Source organism: Balaenoptera acutorostrata, chromosome 12 (assembly GCF_949987535.1).
Source record: "Balaenoptera acutorostrata chromosome 12, mBalAcu1.1, whole genome shotgun sequence".
Lineage (NCBI taxonomy): Eukaryota > Metazoa > Chordata > Mammalia > Artiodactyla > Balaenopteridae > Balaenoptera > Balaenoptera acutorostrata.
The window spans coordinates 20093154-20113713 of NC_080075.1; the positions used below are offsets into that span (position 1 = coordinate 20093154).

Genomic DNA, 20560 nt, shown 5'->3' on the forward strand with positions numbered 1-20560 from the left:
CTCAATCTCTTCTCTTTGGGACTTTGTACCTAAGCTGACACAAAGCATAGGTGTCCATGTCTCCCAATATGTTATCACATTGCTAAGAAATACACACGTTTTACCAGAAGTCTTCTGGAGACATACTATAACTTGCAAACTTGTAGAGATCATTCAAATAGGAGGAGTTTCGAGAACTCAAATGAATATTTGTTTTTTTTATTTCCTCACTCCTCAAGCTATAGCCCACTCTTTCTTAGTAATGGGACAGAGACCCTTTTTTTTTACAGTTTATATAAAAAATATTTTTAAATGAATAAAATATTTTGAAATTAACGGACCTCTCTATAATTTTTTTTTTTTTTTGATTCAGTTTCTCTCTGAGAACACATTAAGTTTCTTAAGTTTAGCCCAGGGCTAAACATGGCCGAGAAAATTCTAACACATGACTTTCTCATTTTAGATTCAGTTTGAAAGTGAATAAAAACACATGGGAAAACACACACAAAAAAAACAACTCCCGGACTTAAAGATATCCCAGAGTTTGCTTTACATATCACCTAGCTACTTTTACTTCCAATTTCTAAAAATGAACACAAAACATTTTTAATCAGTTTTCAAGAAGATGAGTTAATCTTTTATAAACATGCATTCAAAGAAGGAAAGCATTCTTCAGATGTCAAGATTAAATGTGTTTATTTCGAGTTAGTGGATACAATGGTATATTAGATACCAGCACTCCAAGCTACACCTATGTATTTGCCTCTAAATCTTCACACACTGTCAGTTTCCATTCCTCTAACATTCCATCACTGGGCCTCCTATTTCTAGCAAAATCATAGTTCAAATTTTTTAAAAAGTAAAAGCAAGATGATCACCACATTGTGCTTCCAGTGCCCCCAGAAGGATTATAATTGCTTTAAATAAATGTTTATGTTTTCAGTAAAGGGAGAAATTGATAACATGAGCACTAGTAATGGCACGACTAGAAGAGAAAGAACAGAATACAGATTAAAAGAAACATTTTAGGCTGGACGAGTTAGTTTCCCCTTAGTAAAAACTCCACATAATATCATTGATATGATGTCAACGTTAAATTGCTCAATTTGTGGGCCACACACTTAAGCGTATTGGCTAGTACATTTTTGCACTGAAACAGAAGCAATACAAGCTTTATGTTCTACCATTACACTTCCAGATTTTTCACTTATTAATATACCTGCCAACTTAATGATTCTTGCATGCATTAGAGTTTGCTTTTGTAGAGTTAAGTTTATTTTCCCCATCCCTCCCGCTCCCGTAAACATTGCAATGTGAACCCTTTGCCCAATTTTATGAGAATGTTGCAAAGGACAGCTCTGTGCCACCTTGGGACAGGAACTCCCTGTCCCCTCCCTGGGCTACAGATGGATCAGCAGTATTGATCACATCTCATCTTACATGCAAATAGACACTGCTCCCTTATTTCCCCATGCCAGAGGCATATGAGTCAGCAGGTATACATACAAAAATGGAATTAAAAAGAAAAGAATAGAAAAGAAAAAGAAAGAAAAAGCTTTCTTGTTAAAGCCTATCGTCCTAGAAGGAATCCATTGCTTTGAATTCACTTAAAGCCTGTACAGGCGAAATGTGTTTCTTCTGAGAACCTCGTCTAACTCGCGTCTGGAATTCTTCAGGCTTTTCTCTCTTCACAAGGGGCTTCTTCTCTGGAGCCTTCATCTTCCAAGACACAACAGGTGAGTTGACAGCTGCTGTCCCATAGACCTTCTGATATTTTGTTGAGGCCACATAAGATGCTTTCACCGTGAGGACAACAGCATTCATCAGATTTTTAGCTGCCTGGATGAGCGATGTGGCACTGTCCAGCTGGAGTGGAAGAAGAATGAAATATACTTGGGTTAGCCACAGCACAACATTCAGAAGATGGAGGTGCAATTTCTCAGTTAAAATAATGTTGTGTTTGTGCAAGTATACAGTATTGACAAAAAAGGAGCAAATTGTTACATGATAAGGAGAATAGGTTACAAAGCAGTCACCTGTCTTCTAGCCCTAATCCCAAAATAAAGAGAAAAAATAGAGGATACTCGACGATATGCAGTTTTCTAAAATCCCAGCACCTCTAAAGACAAAACCCTCTTTTTGGCATGTAAGAATTCCAACATAACAAAAGTTTTCCAAAGTGGAACATCTCATGTTATTGCATTAGGCTGATTGGTAATAATGACAATTATTTGAAAAGCATTTGGCAGGCACTAAAGAATAAAATGTTATAAGGGGTTTTATGGCTCTCCCAGTGAAAGTTATCTATTTATAGACTATTTCTCCATCTTGAGCTCAGGATTGGTAGGGATGCAGGCAGCTAAGCAGAGGAATATGCCCATGGGTGCGCTGACTTTTTACTTAGGTGTTTATTGTGCTGTGGTATCTGACTATTCCCAGGTCTTAAATATACCTCATATAAAATATCAACAGTTGTGTCAGGCTTGCGTAGGTAAAAGAACATTCAATGAGACCCCCTTATCCATGCACTAATGAAATATTGATTTCTTACCATGTGCCAAATGCTATTTTAAGAACTTTGTTTTCCCCACTTAACTCTCACAACAACCCTGTGACGTAGGTATTACTGTCATTGCCATTATATGGTGAGAGATCTGGTGCATGCAGAGGTCCAGTAATTTTCACAGGTTTATACAGCTTAAGTGATGGGGTCCTTAAAGACTGTACTACTTTACCATACTGCCACCCTATTGGGTAGAATGGCTTTAAAATTGCTAAGACCAGTCACAACTTAGAGCAGAGTAGGTGTAGAAGTTCATCTCCAGACTCTAAGACCAAGTATTTTTCAAGTCACCTTTTTTCTGCTTTTAACCAGTTAAGCAGTGTGTTATAGACTGTATACTAGACCATTCAATATCTGTTTCAAACTCCTGGACCACAAAAGCTGGAAAAGTTCAAAACTGCATTTCTCAGACCCCCTGTCAGCTAGGATTCTACATGTCACCTAGTGAAAGGAAAGAATTAACAGCTGGACTGCAAATATCACTCCAGCCTCAGGGATGCCTGAATGTAGTCTGTTCATTAAACCTGTAATATCAACTAAAGAAATGTATCCATTGCAGTTAAATGAGGGATCCAAGAATGTTCCTAAGTAATGTGCTCCTAATTGCTGAGATTGTTCATTGTATAACTTGTAATCAGTGTAGCTATATTAGAGAATAGGAACTAGGCATACAACCTTCTGAGTATGAAGTAATTAACAGTGTTTATGTCCAGTGACCCCAAACACAGTGACTCCACTATGTGATGTGACCTGATTTCACTTAACTTGTCATTTCTTGTGACCAAAGCAAGTCCCAAGCAGTGACTGGGGACATCAGAACTTATATCTAAACCTAGGGGCAGGACAGGAATAAAGACGCAGACATAGAGAATGGACTTGAGGACACGGGGAGGGGGAAGGGTAAGCTGGGACAAAGTAAGAGAGTGGCATGGACATATATACACTACCAAATGTAAAATAGATAGCTAGTGGGAAGAAGCTGCATAGCACAGGGAAATCAGCTCAATGTTTTGTGACCACCTATGGAGTGGAATAGGGAGGATGGGAGGGAGACACAAGAGAGAGGAGATATGGGGATATATTTATATGTATAGTTGATTCACTTTGTTATAAAGCAGAAACTAACACACCATTGTAAAGCAATTCTACTCCAATACAGATGTTAAAAAAAAAAAAAAAAAAAAGAAGTTATATCTAAAGACTCTATTATGTTGTTCTGGCTGTTATCTGTTCCACATCCTTTATTAAAGCTAAATAAACATTATTCTGAGTTTAAAAATTTTATGAGAAATGAACTCAATTCTACCACAAAAAAGCTCATAAAATCAGATTGTTTGAGAAAACAATGGAAGAAGCTTTCTATGTATGAATGTCTTGCAATACCATAAAACTGAGGCTTCACCACACACACACACACACACACACACACACACACACACGATTAAAAGTCAGCATTACATTGACGCCACAATAATATAGAGAAGCTGAGATTTGTGGATTAGAGCCATGACTCAACGAATATATAATTGATTGCTTTGCAAATTAAATCAACCAATTGGATAGAGTAACTACTTATGTTACCAATTCTATTACACTGTATAAGGTGTCCATATACCAAAATAACTGTTTAACCCATAATGTTACTTTATACAGCATAAGTTTCTAAAGTTAGCTAAGGAAAAGCAAATTCTAGATTATTCATGTTAATAGAAGGGAAGCCAGGCACAGATTGGTCCAGTGATTCTCTAAGTACAGTCTCTGAACCAGCAGCACCAGCATCACCTGGGAACCTGTTAGAAATGCACTCTCTCAGGCCAATCCCCACATTTCTGAATCAAGAAACTGGCAATCCAGGGGATTCTGATTCATGCCAAAGGTTAAGAACCACTGGATTAATGACACCCAAAGACTCTCTCAAGGCTTATTTCAACCAATGATTTCAGGACTTCCACCATCCACAAGTTTGGTAACATCACAGCTAATTATCCAACTGAATCTCACTTTTTCATCTTTTCAATTATACCCCCAGGTAGAAGTACAAATAATGAAGAAAAGAGATAAGATAGCAAAATGCTGGGACGATTAGATCAGTCATAGTTTCTTTAGGAGCTAGATACCATACCCCTTGGACACTCGACAGTTCCCTGTAAAAGTCTATAAGGTTTCAAAAAAGAGTAACATTTGGTCATAAATTTAGTTACTTCTGTTGTGTGCTATGGGTAAAGAGAGAGTAGAATGATATTAAATCAGGGACAGTTCTGTTGATTTGCTTTGGGGCAACAGAATTAGCAGAAGTAGATAAGGGCAAGATATGTCTATTGTATTTTAAATTGTCCCCCGAAAAGCAAATCTTGGGAGAATTGAGTTGGGAGAATTCAGTGGATCCAAAGAGAAGAATTACAAATAATTTGGAGATTTTTACCACAGATTCCATTTTCAGGTAGATGGTGTCTAATTCTGCTGCAAAAATATGATAGCCTGTTTCTTCTTCAGAACCCCTTTGCTCTCCCAGCCTGACACAGGAATCCTATGAATAAACCTAACACATTGGTTGACAGTGAGACAGCTCTAAATTATAAAGTCAATGATTTTGTTCAAGCCACCTGGTGGGGCAGGTACTGAATTCATGGCAAGGTAAAGCGAGGAGGTGAGGGCCAGCTAAGCCTGAACAAATATACTCCAAGGCAATAAAGCCAATCTAAAATTAATACAAAATTTGACTTTTTCTTAACACTTGAATTCCCCAGGATAAGTTTTACCATTTGCCCTATACCCACTGTAATGATTTAGATCATTTTCAGCACAATCATAATTTGTTTTATTTAAAAATGGGTCTCCTTTATACTTGTCCAAGTGGCACATCTTGCTAAAAATTCACTTCCTAAAGAAAATACATTAAAAAGAGTAAAGCTACATGGAAAGAAGATTTTTAAATGGAAGGTTTAAGAAAACTTATTTCACATAATTGTATTCTATTTTGTAGTGTATACTGTAACTAGGGCATTTTCAAACAAGACGTGTTAATGAAATTCTAATAATAATAATACCCAACATTACTTGAGCACTTACTAGGTTCTTGGCGTTGCCTTAGTCCTTTTAATTAATTTTCATGATTCAAGTTTCAAAAATCCTTGTAGTAGAAACTGTTACCCCCATTTTAAAGATGAGAAAAGGAAAGCTTAGAGAGATAGGATAACTTGTCCCTGTAGTAACTGGCAAAGTAGGATTTAAGACCTGTACTCTCTCTCTCCAAAGCCCAACATCTGAACCACTACATTGCATTACTTCTCTGAAGCATCATTTAATCTCTGGGGTCTTGTTTTTCAGTGACTAACTATCATTCGAAACGAACCGATCTCAATTATTAACTCTGTCTGGGCATCCTATAAACATCATGACTAAGTCTAGTGAGAGCTTCCATCTCACCTGGTCTGTGATTTTTAGTCTCATCCTCAGAGCCTGAACTCTTTCTAACTAAGTCTCCTGGCTTGGGATGTGTTACTGCCCAGCAATCCTTCCTGGCCTTTTGACTGGTCTCATGGCTTGGATGCACCTTGACGGCAGCAGTTCCTGGGATCTGATACCGGCAGATTTTTCTTGTACTTGCTCTGTTTCTCTGAAGTACATTCAATATACAGCAGTAATGACTGGTTGTACCCTCAGGTGGGGCTCAGCTACTCTGGTTAGTGTTCTAAGCCTTTATCTGGTCTGGTCTTGCTAGCTTAAATAAGTCTCAAAGGTGGGCTGTAGCCAGCCATTCCTCAAGCTGGCTTGCATATACACTGACTAGACTTATCCACAGAAAGAGACTTGTATCTTTTCCTGCTCAAGGGGCTTTCTATTCCTATGAGGCAGCCCATTAAATTCTTATATCAAGTCTAAGAGAAGTGGCTACTTAATTAAAAAAGAAAATAATAGCCTACATTTAGCAAATGTTACCATGAGCCAGTCTCTGGACTAGCTTCCCAAGTTTCCTTTCTCTCATTCAATCTCACATTCACCCCTCAGACAGGGAATACTATTATGCTCAGTTAAGTGGGAAAGCCAATATTTAAACCCAGGAAGCCTAACTCCAGAGCCCATGCTCTAACAATTGCTCTATGATGCTTCCCAGAGTCGAGCATGGCAGATGAATCCATAGCCCCCAGATTTATCAAGCTGTACTAGACTAATTCTCTCTATTCCATTCCATAGGTGTCTGCTGTCCCTAACCACGGAAATTAGGCTTCTCCTAATTCTGTCACTATTCTTTTTAAAATATCAAAGTACTATTTTAAAAAGGCAACAGATGTTTCCTCACATCTTGTTCTATTACAGTCCATGAAAAGCAAATAAGGGCGGGAGAGCTGTTTTACAGCCAATTCTATAGGGTTTTTCTGGCTCTTTTTCTGCCTCTATTACCACTCTCTTCTTAACCTCACTTAACTTCTAATAGACAGATTTCTCTTTCCCTACACTTTCCTCATTTTGCGTTTTGAGTAGAGAGAAATACTAGAGGGAAGACTTCCTGAAATGTGATTCTTCCATTAATTGATATTTGTGCTGCCTAATTCCTTATGAATTGTGAAAAGTGCTTACATTGACTCAAAATTTACAGGATCATCTGAAGATTTCTGAAACACCATGTCATTATGTTTCATGCTATTTCATTAACATGGGGATTATACTGCAAGAGGTGTTCAGTTTCAATAGAAACAGAATTTGACAGAAATGTGACTGCATGACTCAAATCACACTCTTTCAAATGAAAGTGCAACTGCATTTCTTGAAATACCAAATTGTCATTTACTCTCTACCCTACAATCTATCCCTCCATTTTTCTACTACTTTTCTAATGGGTTAAATAGAATGTTGTTCATGCCTGGATGGTTAAGAGTGCTGAAGAAGGACAATTCTGAAATTCCTAGCTAGTACAATTTGGTATATATGGATGTATTCACCCAGGTGATAGAAATAAGAGGGAAGCTGAAGTGCTGAACTGTTGAGTTTAACTTTGGACATACTGAGTGAGGTGTGTGTGTGCTACACATAGGGAGAGTGAGTTATCAAAGGAAGAGTTGAAATTCTGGGAGTGAAATTCAGGGAGCAAGATGTAAGAAACCATGTTTTGTTTATATTGGCCTTCCCAGTTCTGCATACAGTAAGTATATAACTTATGTCAATTTCTGTCTGATTTTTTCTTCCCTTCACATTTCTTATTTAGTGTTTCTACACAGAGAGCTAAATAGAATGTGGAATGAGATATTAAATCCATATTCTTCCCACAGGTCAAAAAGTCCAATAAATCTACTAAATTTTTTCTCTGCATTATACTTTCAAGATCAAAATCAATATTCTTTTAATAATCTAAGACATAACATCATTAAGAAATATCTTAACTATTCCCTTGACAGCCAAGGCTACTTTCGATTCTGTTAGGTAATTAGCAATCCTACACCCTTGGTAATAATGGTGATCCTCCTGGGGCCAACCAGCAATAAAGCAAATGCAGTTTAGATTTAACTGGCTTTAAAAAAACACCCCTACCCCAAAGAAAAAAAAAAAAACATACCATTGTCAAAAGTGCAAAGTAATCTGAAAGAGGTGGTGAAAAATGCACTGGATTAACCACGTATGACATAGTGAACATCTTAGGATGTAAATTTGTGAGAGTCAGGAATATAATTACAGAAGAGAATTAGGATTTCACTGTGCTCCACATTAATCCATTTAAAATATGCATGTAGAGATAGAAATATAACCTGGAAATGAATATATTTCCAAAAAGCTGATTATCTATTACCACAAAATAATGAACCATAAATGGTAGTTCATGCAAATCCCAAGTACAAAGCAATCCGTCCTTGCATTAAAAATAATGCAAATATCATTGGACTACTGGCTAAGCTAAATTGAATAAAATAAACCAAATCATTTTGAAGGTGATTTTGAAATATAAAAGCCAAGGAGTGATTACCTTGAAAAGCTTAGAAGTGCCTGGGAGAGGAACCCAGTCCCATTTGGGCCTAGGCTCTTTTATTCTAATTTTCTCAAATAATAATTGATAGTGCTAATGACTTTGAGAATGCTAAAATGAGTAGAGTCCATTTTAACCATGCGCAAGATCTTTTAATGGGACTAACTTAGTGTTTAACATATAAGAATAAGAAATATTTTAATGGGCCTACACTATACATATTCAGGGCTGGGGTAGTGTTTTGAGGGGAGGAAGTTGTGCTGGAAGAATTGATAATAAATTGAAAGTAAATACCCTGAGAAAACTGGAATCTCTCTACTGGAGCTGGCCATTTATTTATATTTAAACAGTTATCTCTCCAAAAGGAGTCACAAATTACCTGCAGGAAAAAAAAAAAAAAAAAAGAGACTTTGCTACAAGTCAGTTTTGCTGTTAATGAATGGGAGGTTAGAAATCCACAGCATTGCAGCCTATTATCTGCCAAGAAGAACATTTCATGTTTGAAAAATCCATGAGGCTTTGAAGAGATATTTGATCCCCTTAGAAACTGTGATACATTTGAAATACCTTGAAATATCTCCTTACTTTTTCCAGAGTCTATATCAATAACACTTCTATAAAATGCTAGCAAGTCCAGGGTAATAAATAACTGAATCAAACAAAGATATGGTGAAAAGGTTCAGCCTAATCACCTTTCCCCACTTCATGGATGTTTACATGCTTACAAAAAAGTTTATTCCAGTGTGGTAAACCCTCATTTCAGTGTCCTAGTCCACACACTCTTCCTCATCAAACATCAATAATGAAATAAATTAGCAAAGCTGAATTCTTTCTTAAGACAGTGACAGTGGTGAACATAGGGCAGCAATTTGCACTCACCCCTATGGTGTCCATGGCAGGCATTACTAATCAATCACAGCACCTTGCTCTTTGAGAATATGCTCAGTGGCATGAGAAAGGAAACTTCTTTACCTCCCTCCTCCAAGAGGTCATATTTTGAAAAAGTTGTCAAAAACAACTTGATATAGTTTATGACACAGATACATCATCTACTGTATCTCTACTTCTATATTTAAATTGTTTAATACTTTCTGTTTCTGTTACTACCAATCAGACCTCAAACAAGTATTTTTTTTATTTAAATGATGTGGCATTTAATCTTTTTTCCCATAGTTAACCTTAAGGGACAAATTGTGAACTTTGTACTGACACCACAGTATGAGTTGCTAATTAATGAAATCATTAAGTTGAAGACATAAGTATGAACAGAAATGCAAAGCATTTGGGGGATGATTTTAAATCAGAGGGTAAAAATTAGCTGAATATACTAACAAGTATGATGTCCGAAGTGAAAATGACCATCACAGGTATGGCTGTGATGATCATTAAAACAAAAAAATAAACTGCATTAAATCTATTAATATTAGAACATGTACTAATCCTTGATAACTGAGAGCAAGAATACTATAGGCTAACTCTTGAAGCGTTGGCTTAATCCCAAGGGTGTTCCCATTTGATTACAGGATCTTGAAAAGTAAATGTTTTACAACTTTAAGTAGCGTCTCAATCACAGCAGAAAGGAGGAGAAAAGGTCTGTTATTTTTTCTGCAGGGATTCCTTGAGTGCTGCCAGGGAGGCAGCTGGTGCTCTCCCAAGGCTGAAGGCCAGTTGTTGGGAAATATGTCTGTAATGGCTCAAGATGAAGTTGGCAAAGGCCTTAGCAGACAAGCACTGCAATCTCAACCAGGCTTTAAAAAAAAAAGCTGCAGTGTTGCTGAGAAATTTACCAATTGGTTCTCAGGTAACTTTCTCAACTGGACATATTTGTGTTTTCCTTTCTAATTCATTGAGGTAAGTAGTACTTCTTAGTCAGCCAGTCCACTAATTAACTGTCTTCATTTGCATTTTTTCAATTACAGGTAAGTAAACCTTGGGGATTCCCATGAAGGCTTAATTACAGTCAACAAATTTCCTAAATATGGCTTAGAGCCATTTTTTTCTCACCATTTAAGGTAGAACAGTTTTTGCTCAACCCCAAACAAGGCATTTTTGCTAACCTTGGAATCCCAAGGAGAAATGGGAGTATTGAGATGTGTTACCCCTTGGAAAGTTATGAACAGGCATCTCTATTCCTCCAGGCAGTCCCCACTTCCCTTTTCTATATTTCTGCCTTCCCATATTGTTCCTTTTCCTACACATCAGGATCTCCTGGCCCAGAGGTTTTCTCTGGGTTGTTTTCACATAACAACGGAAGCACAGGAAATAAATCCAACAAGAGAAGATGTGCCAATGGATGGAGATATATATATATATATTACAAACTGGAAGATATTCCTGGGCAGGGAGCCAATCTTTATGTCACATACATATTCCATGCATTGATTGTTGATTTTGTCATCTCTGATCATGAGAATCAGCATGTCTTCACCATCCAAGGCTCAGACCTTCAAAGGGCTAAAGCTCCTTTTTGCCTTCCCTATGGGGCAGCCAGCTAGCAGAAGATCACCACGTTTGATCCCTTTATTTCCCTCATTCTCCCACACTATTCTGCATTACCATTACTGGGAAGCAAATTTAAGACAAGCCACTGCCCAAGAATCCAAGAGAAATATGTCTTCACAAAATGAATCAAAGAGCCACCAATGGGCCCAGTACTCTCAGAAATGCTGAACTTTGCATGGTCATGGTATATTTGTTGATAAGTGATAAAGGCCATTTAACACGTTACAAAATGGCTCCTAGGCTCCAGGATGTGACGTGCAACTACTAAGTGAAGAATAGATCCAAAGAGTCAAGGACCACAGGTTTGGGTGCTGGTTGATGGAGGGTTGTGCCTGGGAAGGGAGCATAATCTGGAAGCCTGAATTATTTTTCTCCATCCGTTCACTCCTCTCCACATTCAATCACTAACAGTTGTATCATGTGGCATTATTCACATGTGGCGAAAGCTACACTCCCATCCAGCCCATAACTCTCTCCTCATCAGGTGTGTGAAAAGAGCTGGTCAAAGCCACTGTTGCTACCTGAGTCCTGGATGAAGAGAGTAAAGAGCAGCAGAAGAGACCCCTTCCCCAAGGAGTGTTTGCTACCCCTCAGGATTCTAGTACCCTCTTTCCACCCCATTCTTCCAAGTCCTGTACATTGTCTCCCCTCTGGCAATGCGTTCTTACATTTCATGCTCCACTTCCAACTCTCCCTGTTACTCCATCCTGTCTTATCTTTTCCTCTCTTACAGTGAAGAAAAGCTCGGACTTTGGACTCAAAACCTGAGTTCAAACCTGATGGGACTAATCACTGGCTATGTGATCTTGGGAGAGCTACTTAACCTAGCTCTACCTGAAACTCTTTATCTTATCTTTCTCTAAAGTAAAAGTGAAAAAAAAGCACTTTCTAGGACTAGTAAGTATTAAATGAGATAATACCCTTGAAGCTGAATGCCTGGCACATGGAAGCCCTTAGCAAATCATAAGCTTTTATTATTACTGTGATCCAGCTTTCCTTAAATCACCATTTGAGTCCAAAAAGGGTCTTTTTAAAATCGTATTTTCCATTTCCACCTCCTCCTCCTCTACTTTCTCCTTTCAAGGTTTCTCCACACCCCTCCATCCACCCAATCCAGCATTTTGGACTCTCTCTAACCTTCTTCTTACTGAAGCTACTGCCACCTTGGCTTGTTCTCAATGCCTGGTTATTACAGTTCTAATGTTGTAGTGATAAAGGCATGGAGAAGTTCACAAGGAGAATAGAAAAGCACCATAAGTTGTATCTTTTGTAGCACTACTGAATCTTTTAGATGGAGGAAAGGAGGGCTCAAGATTCAGTGTAAGAAAACATGGGGGATTTATGTATGGCACCCAAAATATCTAAGAACATTTAGGGCTTATAGGGGTTGGAGAAAGACTTGATAGTTGAAAAGTCAAGATGGCTCTAGTAGGAGATGGAGGGAAGCCAATCTGGTCTTGGAAAGTAATGTTTAATGATCTTATTTGAGAGGCATCAAAAGAAAGAGTATAAAATATTTTATCCAACCACATATAGGGCCTAACATTTCAAAAATTCAGGCTCTTCAAAAAAAAATTCATGCTCTTTGTTTTGGTTAAGATATTATTTCTAGATATTTCTTATTGAAAAGCATAATAATGTTACCTGGGAAGTTCAACATCCTAATTAATTCAAATCACATTGTTGTAAGAACCCAGCTGAGAGTGTCCTAAGCTACCTCAAACACAGTTCCCTCTTCTGCGCATCAAACACTGATCAACCTCCCAAGCCGTGTGCTTCAACTCCATCAAAATACAGTTGGGTTTCCTAGATTTGTTTCCTAAAGTCTTAAATCTATTGTTCTATAAAATGGGCTATTTTAAATTTTTAGACCATTGGACCTAACACCTGCTGTCTTCAACTGAGATCAGCTTATCTCTTTATATTAACCCATCAATAGATTCACAGTGTTAAATCTACATATTCTTTGGGGGGTGCTTGAAAGTTTCATCCACCCAACTTCCCAAAACATAAGCATACCAATCTTGCTGCCTTTGGTTATATTTTGCCCATATTTATTAACCAAATTAATTAGCAAAGGCCAGGACTTGAGAATAGACTAACCAAAAAATCCAGGATAATTAAAAGTCAAACTATAAAGAGAGGACATTGCCTAGGCTACAGTCTGGAAAGGCCAGGAGGTACCAAGAAGTAGTTTAGGTGCAAAAGAAACAAACAAACAAACAAAACAAAAACAGAATGGGTAACCTTTAAGCAAGCCATACTTTTCAATGCTCCAAGCCTCTTCCAGAAATGCCTCTTTTAGTGAAGGCAAGGATGGTTGAGATGTGACATACTTGCTACCATTTCTTCATTGGTACCTTTATCAGGCATGTCCAGTCAATAACAGTCCTTTGTTCTATTGATCCTAGACAAGATCTCAGAATTCTTCTCAAAACACACTGCAGTCAATCACTAGCAATTGATGTGAGTGAGCAATCAAGATTAAACCCATTTACCATATCCACTATGGGCTTTTGAACCCTTCCCCCAAAGGCTATGCTTTGATTAACAGGGGTATATTAATATTGTTTCTCCCTCATTAGCATATTGTTCTCCTTGTATAATTCATAAAGAATAACCTCTTAAATATAATGCAGAAAACTGATGTTAAATCTTAGACATATATGTAACTATATAAAATAATTCACTACATCAACCTAAAATTTAAACTCTTCTTTTATTACAGAAATGAGAATAACAACAAAAAGAAATGGATATCATTATTCAAGGGCTCATAAGAAGTCTTCAGTATAATGCATCTTTTAAAGCCAGTAATTTTAATTAAATTAGTTTTAAATTTGAGCAGTTGACCCATGGCTTTTCATAATTGAATACATTTTTCTGCCTACTTTGAAACATTCTTTGAGTAAACATAGAATAATACTCTCCAAATACTTTTTTTTTTTTTTCCTGGCCACTACTTTTCTCATTGTGAGATGTAAACTCACTACCAGTTTCATCACATATTTAATTAATTTCCAAGTGTTCACTGTGTACATTGTCACAGATTCAGGTAAAGTTTTCCTATCTTATTTAGAACACAATGAGTTGTAAGTATTTAACTTCCATCTGGATCCTACTTCAGGTTCTTGCAAAAGTTGTTACTTTCACAAAGACCTCTCAACATTTAGAGAATAACCTAAGCTTCTGCAGACTTTTCTTAATGACTCTTCCCAACATTCCAGAGACAAGTATGAGCTACCTGCTCTTCCCACTGTCTTCTTAGTCTCATTTATTGACAACACAATTCTTCCAACTGTTTAGGCTAAAAACCCAGAATTTTATATTACATCTTGTTCTCTCTGACCCAGCATCCAATCTGCCATCATAGTCTGTCAGCAGCATCTTTGAAATATATCCAATATTTGACCTTTTCTCACCTTCTTCACGATTATCACCATGGCCAAGCCCCATCAGAATCTCTTGTTAGATTGTTTCAGTATCTTCCCCTAACTAGTTTTCTTGCATCTCACTCTTTCCTCCCTTTAACAGGAGCCAGAATAGTCCTGTTACATACTCAAATAATATCTCTTTCTTCTCAACATCATCCAATGGTGCCCCATCTCAATCTGAGTAAAATCCAAAACTATCAAAGTGGCCTTCAAGGTCATAAAATCTGGTTCTCAATAGTTCTGATTTCTCTCTTGTTCACTCCACTACTAAATATTGGTCTCTTGGGGACTTCCCTGCTGGTGCAGTGGTTAAGAATCCACCTACCAATGCAGGGGACACGGATTTGAGCCCTGGTCCAGGAAGATCTCACATGCCGCGTAGCAACTAAGCTCACGTGCCACAACTACTGAGCCTGTGCTCTAGAGCCCAGAAGCCACAACTACTGAGCCCACGTGCCACAACTACTGAAGTCCACATACCTAGAGCCCATGCTTCACAACAAGAGAAGCCACCACAATGAGAAACCCGCACTCTGCAACGAAGAGTAGCCCCTCTTGCCGCAACTAGAGAAAGCCCGCACACAGCAACAAAGACCCAACACAGCCATAAATAAATAAATAAATAAATAAATAAATAAAATATTGCTCTCTTGGTTATTGCTCAGACAGACCAGTCATGCCTGCCCTTCAGTGCCTTTATACTTTTTTCTTCTGCCTAGAACGCTCTTCCCCCAGATACCTGTAAAGCTTGGTCGCTAAACTCCGTCAGATATTTAATCAAATATCAGTATCTCAGTGAAAACTTCTCTTTCCAAATTGCAACTCCATTCCCACCCTTAACTCTTCTTCTTTCCATTTTAATATTTCTTCATACACTCGTCGCCATCTAACAAATATTTTCTTCACGGGTTTATTGTCCTTCACCCCCAGCTATATCCCAAACACCTAAAACAGTGTCTAGCATATGGGTCTTCCATAAATATTTGCTGAATGTTGTTGAATAATTGCAACTTTACCAATGAGGAAGTAAGAGATGACAAAGCTTGTCCAAAGACGGAAATGTAGGACACAATGCCTAGTCCAGTACCCAACTCCCCATGCCATCAATCTGTTTATTCTTCCATGGAAGAGTACCCAAAGGCAAAATATTAGCAGGACAGTAGGATTTAGGGACATAATATACAAAGTCAATGTTATCTAGCTACAATACAAATCTTATGACCTCTTCCTCTCACTGTGCCCTCAGTGGTATAGCTTCAGTATCATCCTTTGCTCAGAAAACATCCATAATTCAATTATTTGTGTTTATTACTTTCTGTGTATAAAATACTGGGCTTTCTTTAAGGATCTTTTCTCTCATTAACAGTACCAGCGTCTGTGAAGCACTGAGCTGTGTTTGCAAGGTATAGTTCTGGGGTCTTAATAAATGATCTCTAAGATGTATAAGATAGATAACATCATTCATTCTTTACATACAAGGAAATAGAGAAAAATTAAGTTCTTCGTGAACTTGTGAACTTGGGTTCACAAACTCATATCTGGTAGAACTCAGCTTCAGTTTACCCACATGACACACTACATGCAATCTTCTTTGACCAGGCAAATCCACCTTAATGTTTTCCTGCCCTGAACTCTCTATTCCTGGCTCTTGGTTCCATTTATCTGGAGCTCAGCATGAATTATGGTGGTTTTTAACTATTCATAAATGTGAATCATGTGACCAAGCAGTAATGAGGTGGATTTCCTTAAGTCATAAAGGAATAAAAGGTCACACCAACTTCCAGTCCTACAATCACGATTCACATGAGATATGAATTAGGCACATAGCAAGGACTTCATCTTCTACTTACTCGTTTTCTTGCCAGCCACTAAAAAGTCACCTACATTTTCAAAGAAGACTTGATCAAATACAACATCTAATTCTCCTTCCCACTAGCCACCACATACACCACTTGCTATTTACACAAAGTTTATGAAAAAAACATTTTTATTCTAAATTTCTACAACAAAGCCTTTTACTCAACCACACAATGGGCACCATGATATGATGTAAGGCTGACATAGTTTTTAAGAACACAACATATATTAGTTGTTACCATCATGTATACTATCTGACTGATACTATATCCTGTATTTCTTGTTCAACTACTAGTCTAAGGGGGACAGGGACAAGCAACATCCTTCAAATGCACAAAGCACAACAGCACAAAGAGAAATTGGTTCTAATCTTGGCTGTGCTAGTTGCTGACTAGGAAAGTTTGGGGTACTCTTGTAACCTCTCTGAGCTTCTGCTTCTTCAACTGTAAAATGGGGTTATTAATACCAATATATTTTCACCAGTTTTAAAAGTTAACTTTTAAAATTTTAAATAAGTATGTCACTATAAAAGATTATTACATAAGTTCTGGGTACCTTGGGTGAGTCCTTTTAGAATCTTCATCCTAATTTATTGGACCACCTGGGTAACTCAGGCCCAAGAAAGTCTGCATAGGGAATGGTATTCCAATAGACATCCAGGGTGAGTGTACCATAAGCCTTAACAAGACAAGAGCAAGGTACTTCCAAAATGAGGAAAGATTTCTTTTTCCACCTGACAGTGGGGATGACTAGGGCTGAAATATGGGTGAGGTGGTCTAGTTACAATCTAATTTTTCCCTTTTTTGGAGAATGATCAGGAAATACGATTCTCAAAATATGTGTAACAGAGGAACCTGCTATTGGGGACCCAAAAACTGACTGTGGAGTGCATTCCTAAAAGAAATAAAGGTCAGCCAAAAAATGAAGGTAAACCATTCCTGTAATATGAGCATCCATGGAGCTATCCTTGGTAATTGCAGCTCAATTCCTGTTACATTTCTTGCTAGCATGAAATAATTAGTTACTTATTAGCTGCTTTGTCTTCAAAGACTTTGTGTGCATGTGAAAGTCTTGTCTCAGAACTAGACTTCTTGCTATTTATGAACAAGTATTTCCTGGCCCTTTATTGTCATGTTCTCCACAAAGGCTAGCACCACATAAGCCACAGTAGGATTGCGTATATACGTCCTCAGTGTTTAGTCAGCTGGGTGATGGATTCTTAGTTCAGGCTGCCTCTTAAACTGATCTGTAAGAGCAGCCTACTGATAAAATTTGACTAATACTTCTCTGTATTGGGTTAATGTACTTTGGATATTTTCCAGATTCAATATATATTGAGCATCCCAGCCAATATTTTACATCACTTAATCTTCACTGTATACCCCCCAAAAAATGATACATCCCTTTATCCTTACTGTTCAATACATGAGGGAATGGAGGCTTAAAGAAAAGTAACTTGCTAGCTAATAAGACAATTACCAGGAATTTTAAGTGTATGACATCTGTTCCCAGGTGTAGTGTATTTAATAACACACTGCAGCTCCAATTGCTTTTGAATAAAATAAGAAATAAAGAGCATTTAAGGTGGTTCCCCTGAGAAGCTAGAATATGTCCCCTTACAAGTGCCTGCCAGGGCTTGGCCTGGTTTGGAAACTTATAATCTGTTTCTCCTGGAGTGAGTACTTTACGAAAAATACAGCAAAAACACCGGAGGGTTCCCTTCAATCTAAAACTGGAAATATTATTTCTTTGGTCCAACAAAGAACCTCTACGGATGGACAACATAATGTCTGTTCTCTTGCAAAAGAGGTTGAGCTATACAAGAAACTTTCAAAACCACAGATTAAAGGATAAAGTATCCTCAAAAGACTGGACATGCATAACAGTATTGCCAAAAATCATAGAAAATATATTAGTGGTTCCTTTGAAAGCAAGCTTCAAATCTATGAAATTGGAAAACTTCTTTGAAAAAAAAAAAAAGCACTTTGTAAACTTCCAAGAAAATGACAACTTTTAACCAGTGAACAAAGATAAACATTAAAGTGTTGGAGAGAGTCTGATACAGTATCTTGCCCCTACTGAAAATCATACTTAATATTAAGATGAAAGTTTCCTCAAGGCACAATCCCTATCTTGGAGTCCCTGTGAATCTAGCCTTTGACAAAGTTAAATCACCTCCATATTTATTATAAGATGTAAAGGCTACCTCATTATTTCTTTACCTGATACACTAAAAAAATGTCATGGTAAATATTTCAAATACACTACAACTACAGCTTTGAAAGAAAGAGTGATCTCTGTTTCATCTAGAGTCACTACCTGTTACAGCTCTCCAACCTTCTCTTTAAAAAGAATTAATGCTAAACTATGAAATATATTCAATGTCTACCTATAATTTGCTTGGTTTCAAGGGCTCAGCTAGCACTAATTTCAGCATTTCAGTTACTCATCATAAATATTACCTCAAAAACAACCACATAATTAATTTGAATCTCAAGGAGACCATTGGCCTGATGCATTTCTTAATATTATTTTTGAAGGAAAAAATATAAATTATCACTTTGTTTTTTTTCCTTATATTTTCAAAAGGTACTTATTATCTACCTCATCATACAAGGATTAAAAAGTATACAGAGAGAATAGAGTAATCTGTGATATGTGAAAATGTTTTTTTTAACAAAAAAAAGGTGTTATAAAAACAATTGAATTGTTTTAAACTCAATACCCTTGTTTGTAAAAAGCAAGAAACTGAAGTCAATTCACTTAAGTTTCTTTTAAACACATTCTTATCAGAGCCCTTAATTGTCTTTGAGAGTAGAAATGCCTGTATCTCTAAGACAGGAATATTTGGGGTAACCAAGAAGGAAGATGGATGGAGATCTTTAAAAGGTGTATGAAGGTTATGGCCAGAGGATGACCGTGATGGGTTCTCAGGAGTCTCACTTCTAGAAAAGTGCACATCCACACCCCGATGCCAGGCTACGAATGGGCATTTGGCAGATGAATCTGGAACCATGGTATCTGCCATATTCCACCCTTCCAGAGGGAAAAAATAAAAGGCTCCATTTCAAATAGTATGTATATTCTAGGTGAAAAATCAAGATTTCAACCAGACCTATGGTTCTCATCTGGGGCAATTTCCCCACTACAGGCATCTAGTGGGGAAATTCCAGTGATCTTGCCAAACATCCTATACAGCGGACAACCACAACAAGCTTCTCACAACTAAGAATTATTTAGACTAAGCTAGAATGAAATAGCCTAATTAGACAAGCCATGAGGTCTAAGAAAGGGTCGAAACTGACTTAAAGCCCTGGGAAGCTCTCACCACAGCCTCACTCCTCCCTCCTCCCTAGACCAGTATTTTTCAAAGTGTGATCCATGTGTATCTGCATCCAGAACGTTTAGAAATAGAATACAGATTCCTGATCTCAGGCGTGAGCTTCAGAACTGTGAAGGGAAAGCGTAGGAATCTCCATTTTTATTTGCTACCCATGTGATTCTTCTACAGATTGAAATATAAGAATCACTACTTCACTTCTCTATTGAAGTCATTCCCTTCTGTATTTTCAGCTATCACCTCTCTGTAGTGATTCCTTCAGAACTCTCAATGACAAAAAATTGCAATTTCTATGAGGGCAGAGACTTTGGCTGGTTGTTCACTACTGTATATCCAATGGCTTGATTGGTAGACATGATGAAAGAGGGCAAGAGGGCATCTACATCATCAAAAAGACCATCATCTTTGGGAAGAGACAAGGTAACGAAAAATAAAGTTAGCTACCGATTTATTTGGTACTTCTACATTCTGGGCCTTGTACTAGGTCTGTGGCACACATTAACACTTAAAACAATGCAATGAAGTAGATACTAATGTAATTTTCACTTTACACTTGAGAAAAATGGGGCTCAGCTGGATCAAGCAACTACCAGAAGTCAGAATTCAGTTTGTGTGCCACTGAATGGAGAGTATAGACGGGTAAGAACTGTCACTCCATGCCCAATTCTCCCCATTTTTTTCAGATCTGTCATATGATATACGTAGACATAATTGGGGTAGGGGTACAGATGTTCCTGGGAAATATTTTAAAGGGTGCTAACACAGCTAGGAAGCACACCATTTTGCCCTCTCACCTCTTTTCTTCTTCTTGTATGGGAAATGGGAAGATGGAGCACCAGCAGTCAACTTGGACCAAAAGATGAACTTGAGAACAGAAGCCTCATACCAAGTGGAGCAGAACATAAAGTCAGAAGGAGTCTGGGTCCTTG

The 20560-nt window shown here is 37.6% G+C and overlaps 1 protein-coding gene across 4 annotated transcripts in view; it reads right to left on the reverse strand.

Moving 5' to 3' along the window:
* Positions 1-658: 658 nt before the first annotated feature.
* CTNNA2 (catenin alpha 2) overlaps positions 659-20560 on the reverse strand; it is a 1204911-nt gene continuing 1185009 nt past the window's right edge. For all 4 annotated transcript variants that reach the window (XM_007193016.2, XM_057558785.1, XM_007193017.2 and 1 more), the window contains one exon: positions 659-1845. In XM_007193016.2, the coding sequence (XP_007193078.1) occupies positions 1558-1845 (288 nt within the window). In that variant the 3' untranslated portion in view covers positions 659-1557. The remainder of the gene's footprint in view (positions 1846-20560) is intronic.